This window comes from Pygoscelis adeliae, unplaced genomic scaffold, assembly GCF_000699105.1.
Source record: "Pygoscelis adeliae isolate BGI_AS28 unplaced genomic scaffold, ASM69910v1 Scaffold390, whole genome shotgun sequence".
In the NCBI taxonomy this organism is placed as follows: Eukaryota; Metazoa; Chordata; class Aves; order Sphenisciformes; family Spheniscidae; genus Pygoscelis; species Pygoscelis adeliae.
The window spans coordinates 639389-647019 of NW_008823921.1; the positions used below are offsets into that span (position 1 = coordinate 639389).

The 7631-nt window shown below is 48.1% G+C and overlaps 1 protein-coding gene across 1 annotated transcript in view; it reads right to left on the reverse strand.

The window, feature by feature from the left end:
- NLRC5 (NLR family, CARD domain containing 5) overlaps positions 1-3298 on the reverse strand; it is a 54133-nt gene extending 50835 nt beyond the window's left edge. Inside the window, exons 1-2 of the mRNA XM_009320001.1 lie at positions 3164-3298; positions 2309-2609 (exon numbers count right to left, since the gene is read on the reverse strand). Of these exons, the coding sequence (XP_009318276.1) occupies positions 2309-2609; positions 3164-3169 (307 nt within the window). The 5' untranslated portion in view covers positions 3170-3298. The remainder of the gene's footprint in view (positions 1-2308; positions 2610-3163) is intronic.
- Between the last annotated feature and the right edge of the window lie 4333 nt (positions 3299-7631).

Sequence of the window (7631 nt, forward strand, 5' to 3'; positions counted from 1 at the left end):
ACCATGGGACGTCATGCTCAGTACATAAGCTGGGGGGAGTTGGCCGGGGGGGCAGCCATTGCTGCCTAGGCGCTGACTGGGCATCAGTCAGCGGGTGGTGAGCGGTTGCATCACCTCTTGGTTTTTTTTCCTTCCTGGGTTTTGTTCCTCTATCTGTCTTTTGTTGTTTTACTTTCCATTACAATTTATTGTTGTTGTTGTTGTTGTTATTTCAATCGTTAAACTGTTCTTATCTCAACCCACAAGTTTTCTTACTTTTGCTCTTCTGATTCTCTCCCCCATCCCACCGGGGGAGGGAGGGTGAGCGAGCAAGCGGATGGGTAGTGCTTAGTTGCCAACTGCGGTTAAACCACGACATAAAGTAAGCCAGTTCTGGTGCTGGAAGACTCGATCCCGCTATTTCTCCACTACTCATCCCAAGCACTGCTTGGGCTGCCCCTCGGGTTGGTTTTAGCCCGCATCAGGTCTCCAGTCTCGCTCACCATGCAGGCAAAAACTCTTTTCCCTAGGAGTCACTTCAGCTGAGGCAGTCTAATGGTTAATCTTGTCTAAGCTAAGACTGCTTTGCTACTCTAAAGTGTGGTCCCGTGCCATCCCCCTTCCAAACCACCAACTCCTGCTCACACCCTTGGCACAGCCCCTGCAACCACACAGCTATGCAAAGGGTCAGGGTTAACTGAAAGCCACCCCTAGAGCAAAACCAAAAGCAATTCATCTTCAGGAGGATCAATGATGCTAAATTGTTAATACTACAGTTAAACCAGCATAAGCCAACTCCGAAACCTTAAGAGACATCTTCTTTTATGATATGCCACAGCATTAAAAGGCTGAAATCTGTTTCGGCTTCAGTCTCGAGAGAAAGCCCCCATTAGCCCTTGTTCCCTGTTGCTTGCCTGGTCTTTCCCCCGTTTCATCTCTCCAAAGGTAACTGCTGCTGCAGTTGGTTACCAAAGGCTGCATCTGTCCGACCGACACAAGTAACAACAAGTTACTGCAAGCAGGATGCGAAAGACAAGTACCGTTGAGAAGGACTCACTGTGTAAGACGTCCTGTGAAGTATGATGTTAACAGAAAATAATTAATAACCAGATAAAGTGATCCAGTAAGGGCACAGCTTAGCTGGTGCCACAGGCTTTCCTAAAAGGGAGCGGTGCACGCTGTGTGTATAGTCTACAACATAACACACAGAGTATTGACTGCACTCTTTACGGATCACATGATTCTCTCTAAAGCCACTGTGTTCAACTGCTAATGAGAGATATAGGGATGCAGTTTTCCTGTGGTTCTGTATTTCTTGCCTTTCTGGATCAGGAAAATGAAAATAGCAATTAAAAATCCACGGAACAAAAAGGTAATATTTTTTTCTTCTTCAAATAAATCTATCCAAAAAATTTAATCTCAGCTTTATTGGAGAGGGGGTGTACAATTTTTATTGGTTTTGGCTTTTTATATCTACTTTTTTTACCTCAGCTTACATTTCTAAGCTGAAAGTTGTGCTTCCAAGAAAAAAATACCACAACAAATTTCAGCAGTTTCAAAACCTTCAAGAAATCTGAAAGAGAAAAATTGGCAAAATAAACTTTCTCACCAAGAAATATGGACTGAAGCTGAATTTTCTGATTAAGAAGATCATTGCCATCGAGAAACACCTGAGCTACTATGGCATCAATGTTTTCTCTCTCACAGCTATCGTGATGCTCTCCACTCTCACAAAAAGCAATCAGGAATCCCTAGAGCACAGCACACCTTTTTCCCCACATTTCCAATAGACTTAGTGTCTCAAGAACGCTGTTCTTCCTCTGGGCAAAGTGACTTTGCCCTTGGGGACACTTCCGATTCAGGAATCCAGATGATATGACCACGCAGGTTCCCACAAGATCCACAGAAACCTCCATCCTCAAATCAGGCCAACCCTTATTGGAAGAGCCAAGAAAGTGCGCACCAACACCAGCAAGGTGTAGCACAACTGGTGAAAAAGCACATCTGAAAATGTGAACTATTGCTGTTTGCTGGCAATAACTATTTTTGGAGGGACTGATCTTATTCCAGAGATTATGGTGCAAGACAGACAGGGTGAACCAGAGGGAAAGTCAGATCATTTTTTAAACCAAGTGGCTTGGTTAAAAAGGCTTGCAGCTGCCTGGCTTGGAGCCACGGAGAGGACTGCCACCTCTCACTGACGAGGCACTGACCGCGCAAGTGAGGGCGCTGGTGGTGTTACTGCCTAGACGGGTCTGTTGACTATGGGGGGCCAAGGCGTTGGCTGTGTTTGGAGACGGACAGAGGAAACTGGCCCGATCTCCATTACCTTCTCCCGCAGAACTTATGAGCAGTATCTCCAGATCCAGGGGGAGGTCGCACTCCATGCAGAGGTACTGTGCAAACTGTTTCCAGGTGGCAGGGCCAGCCTTTTCCAGCAGGTCAAGAAGCACTGAGACTTTTTCTCTGTGGTCGGTGATGCCATCCAGGCCATTCAGGGCCATCCCTGGGAGAAAGCGTCGGGAGGTCGTGAGCAGCCAGCCGAGATGGTGACTGAGGAACTCCACTAGCTGGGGGCGGGCGCTCGCTACAGCTGCTTCCAGGTCTAAATCATCATTCTGAAATGGAGGCTAGAAGGATGAAACCAGAAAGGGTAACAATGGGCATAGGAGTGAGAGATGTTCACCCACACAGCCCTGCTGTCAAGCAGCCAGCACAGCCCTTGATGACTTGATCTGCTTTTCTACCCCTTGGTCCAACCCAGCATTTCTCATCTGCCTTACTCTCACCAGGTCGTGTGGCAAATCCCAGCCCAGCCATTACGTGGCGCAAGGACCACAGTGCTTGTCTGCACCGTGCCTCGTGCAGCGGTACTGCAAGGGACAGGAGCAAACAACAGGAGTCAGTCTCTCTGGCTTCAGCCAGGGAGAAGCTCTGTTGACGTCTGTATCGCTGCGGTGGCCATCTGCCAAATATAACATCTCAGGTATCTTTCACATGCAGCAGGACCTCTGGGGAGGCACAGGACTCTAAGAGCAAGGTATTTCCCTGAACAAAGGGCTCAGGCAGCTGTTCTTGCTGCTCATTTTGTGGGGATGAACAATTCATTTCTGCTTTGGTGACAATGTCACCCTCCACTTTCACTTCCTTCCCACAGCAAAGCCGTGCACATACAGTCTCCTACCTGCATTGTTGTGTGGTCAGCCTCCTCTCCGCTGTCAAATGCAAAGGTGGCTTCTGCTCCATACCCTGATGAAGAACTGATCTGCTAGTGGCAGCGTTTCAGCACACAGTCACACCCCAACATACGGTGCATGCCTATATGCAGTTGCCTCACTCGGTGCAGATGCCTAGGGATAATAACAACAGAGCAGGATGTAGATATGAAAGTACACGGGCAATTACACGGGTCCCAGATCTAGAAGCTCTTGCCTTTGATCCTGGGATCAGCTGTGGAACTTTTCATCTCTAGGAAGCAACCTCAACTCAAACCAGCAGTGACCACAAGTTTGGACATTGGAGGATCCACTACTGGTGTGATGACAATGTGGGACTGAGCCTTGTGCCCTAAGATGCATGTGAAGACAGGCTTTACAGAACACCTCAGGGGAATCACAGCTTTCCTGGTGTCACTGCGTGACTTGAGCTGGTCTTCTATGCCAACCTGCTGCTCTTAGCCCCTCCATGGAAGTTGACGCAGAAGAAGCAGTAGCTTGCTCAAGTCAGGCAGTCAGTCACACCAGAAAAACTGTGAAAAGCTGATCCGCTGAGGTTATACAGCTCTTGCAAAAGAGTTTCAGGTGCAAGGGGCTGAAAACACCGCTCGTGCCAGTGCCAGCTCCCCGGTCTCTCAGAAGATGGCAAAGGGAACTGTTTCTCCCTGCACTGCAGTTGGTGCTGGCTGGTGTCCAACCACACCTACCAGAGGAAAAGGGTCAAGGAAAGCCATTACCGTCCTGCACGCCTCCAAACACCCTGCAGCAGGACCCCAGCCCAGGCTACAGCAGCATCAGGACCGTGCCACTGTGCTACCCCCGGCAGACAGCTGCCTACACTGATGTTGAAAGCCAGCTCCAACTACAACTACCATCACCATGTTTGCAGAAAGGTTGAGAAATAGAAACCACAGGGAGCAGCCCCCCACTACCCCCAAACCACATGCTCCACGTCCCCACCAATGACCTGTCTTGCATGTAGAGGGGACGGTCCTTCCAGGTCCAAGACTGCTGCACTGTGTGTGGTGTGGGAGAAATTCCCCCAGTTGCTGTAACACCTGAGTTTACGTGGGGTGGGGACGGGACAGTGACCAACCTAGTTCAGCAAAAAGCCGGTAACACTGTGGAGTGGAAGCACCCTGTTGGGATGGCGCACACGGTGCCATTCCCCAGTACCTGCCATTTCCTGAGCAAACACCTTCCCAACCCAACAGCAGCAGCCACTCCACCACTACCAGGGTGGAGGGATGGGGGAGTCGTGCTGCGGAGCCCACCTTCTCTAGCGTTCAGCCCTCACGCCCCAGACATGCTCTCCTCTGCACTGACCATTCAGATATCCACAGTAAAGTGAGCCACAGGCCTTCAGGCTTTTTATTTTTGCCGCCTTCTTGACCTGGCCAAGGAGGAAAGTGGGACATTTCTATGGAGCCGAGGGAAGAACTCAAAACAGAAGTCAAAGACAGAAGAGCACTCTGATGGAAAGAGCCAAGACCTTCCCATCTGCACAGACAACTCCTAATCCATCAAAAAGTTATGGCTGTGCTGGGGTGATCTCACAGCAGAGCCATGCCACTCCATGGGGCACACTGCACGGAGAGAACATCACCTCCCCACATCGCTGCTGGGCATAGCACGCACGCAGAAGCTGAAGACAAAACAAAAAGCAGGCGCCAAGTTGGAGCACTGGAGGTAAAACTGCTCAAGATGTTTATCCCCCTCATGTTTAAGAGGATACCCCTTCTCCCATAATCCAGCAGCACTCTCTGCCCTCTCTGTACTGCCTCTTTGAACAGCCTCGGATGTTTTGAGCCAAATTAATGCGGCAAAGGGATATAACCTGACTGAGTGCTACAGCAGAGGACTGGATGGGAAGGGCCTAATCAGTCTCTTCCGTTCCTGCGCTCCAACAGCCAAGCAGACATCCGATAAGAGCAAAGCTGGTGATCCTGTACGCTCTTTTACCAATCTCTGACTCTTCAGGTCAAAACCATGTCACAAGTTGGTTATTATGCAGCATCACCATATCCTGTCATAATACAGTATCACCGCAAGAAAGACTCTACCCAGGTTCCCCTTCCAGATCAAGCTTTCAGGATGCGTTACATGAAGTGAGGCAGCTCTGGGATCCATCAAATTGTGAGTAAAACCCCCAGTTTGTAAAAATTCTCTAATGCCTCTCATTCACTATTCTAACAAGAACAACAAAAAAGTTCCTGGTGAAATGCTAAGAAAATTGGGCTTAAGCAGAACCAGTGTTCTCCTCAAGCCACTCCATGACGCCAAAAACTGAAACTCTGGGCCTTGCTGGAAAGGACTCTGCAACTTTTCATTGAAAATGTTTTATAATGGAATTCATTTTATATTATCAATTATACAAGTAAAGAATGCTAATAGTAACACACACATTAACAACAAAAGAAACAATGTTTCACTTTTCCAATTAACTGGACAGCTTAAAAGAAAACATTTAAACATTTCTAATTTAAACAAACTGCAAAATAACAGGGCTTCCCACAAAACAAACTTCATTTCCCAGTAGCCTGATCAGTCAACCTTTAGGGACCATCATTTCACGTTTCTCCAGCCAAAAAACAGAAACCTGTAGACAGCAATGCCCTGACTTTATTCCCCTGATGACCGAGAACTGCCTACTTAATAAGACCACATTAAAAAAATAAATAAATAATCAGACCTTAATGCCAATGAAGACTGAAAACCATTCAGGCAAAGGGGTAGACTCATATGAAATAATTAAAGATGCATATTCAAGAACAAAACACTGAAAGGCTAGATGAAAGCTCACACGATACTGCACAGCTCCTATACTAGTACTGCTCTGCTAAATCAGACCACCAGAAACAATGGGCAGCGACCTACAGTCAAATACCTCTGAGCTCGAAACGAAGCACAAAAACCTCCCAAGAAGGGCCAGAAAACTTCTGAGCCTTGACCCTTGCCGCCGCCCTTCAAATGCAGAAACACCATTAAAACACATTGCAAAAATACGCCTTGCCTCCCCTCCCCAACTTGGCATTCACGCCATTCCCAGCCACGAAAAATAAAACCGAAATGTGAAGCTCCCTGTTGCAAACCTACCAACTTCTTGCATGCTCCGAGGAGCACGTGCTAATTACCGCAAGCCCAGAAACAGAGCAGCGGCACCGAAAACGAAGTGGGGGTCACAAAACAAAGGAGCTGGGGTACAATGTCCACTGCCCTGATGTCTTCACTTGCTAACCCACCTCTCTCTTGAGGCACACAGCCCTTCGGTGCCTTTTGGGACCCGATAAGCAAAAGACAGAGCAAAATGAAAGTAAAAACAGCTAGGAATTCCCCAACTGCAACTCATCCGTGGTAAAAACAGTGAGATGAGCAAAAACACCGAATCAGAACAGCAGAAGAGTGTTCTCCTATTCTAAAATCTATAGCTGGATGATAATTTAGGTAAAGCTTTTGGGGAGTGGTCCAAAGAAATGGGACTCGGGAAAACACTCTCAACTGACTTGGTTGAGGTTAAGGCTCTTGCAATGGGAGTATTTTTTATTTATATGCATTGGTCTGATTATTCTGGCACACGGCAAAATATTTATTTACCATTTCCATTATATCTAAGAGAAAAAAGCAACCTGCCTTTCCTTTGGAATGGGGACAAGGTTTAAGTGAGAATGTAGTAGATACGAATGATTTGAGGAAAAATCCCAGGTTTCTAGATAGAACTGTGTGCACAGAGATCTCCAGATCTAGCCAGATAGGGTGCCACAAACAATGAAATATTATTAATATTTCTCGAGATGCCAGAGAAGCTACATTGGAAAACCAGACGCAGCCCGCAGCTGAGTCCCAGACAAGGCAAGATGGCACACAGCGCTGTTTCAAAATTTATCAGAAAAAAAAAAATAATAACCAGGTCCAGCAACACCCACATCTCTGGGTAGAAATGCCTGCTGGTTGTCTTGCCTCGAGCACGGCACAGGGGATGGGGGGAGCTCCGAGAGAACTAGGGGTGGATGGAGGGGACCATGGGTAGCAAGGAGCTGCTGGGGAGGCGACGGGCAGTGCCCACTGCCATGCTCTGCCCTGTTTTGCCACCTTCCTTGCCCGGATCTGGCCCACCACACCTCCCACTGGTGTTTCCACCAGACCAGAAGCTGTCGCAGCACTACCAACACAACCCCTTCATGGCCAAACTAGCAATTCTGCGCCTAAAAATCCCCAATCTCATCTTTGACAGACTCCCGTACATCGCTCCAGCTAGTAAAAGCTGCAATACTGGTTTGCTCCCAGCACCTGGGAGCAAAGTCACCTCCAACAACGCTCCCAACCTTAGACTTGAACGTGGGGAAGCAAAGGGCGCGGCCAGACCCCCAGTCCCCCCCCCCAAATCTAAACCCTCGTGGGATGCCCCAGCACGACAAAAAAAATCTATGATTCTATGAT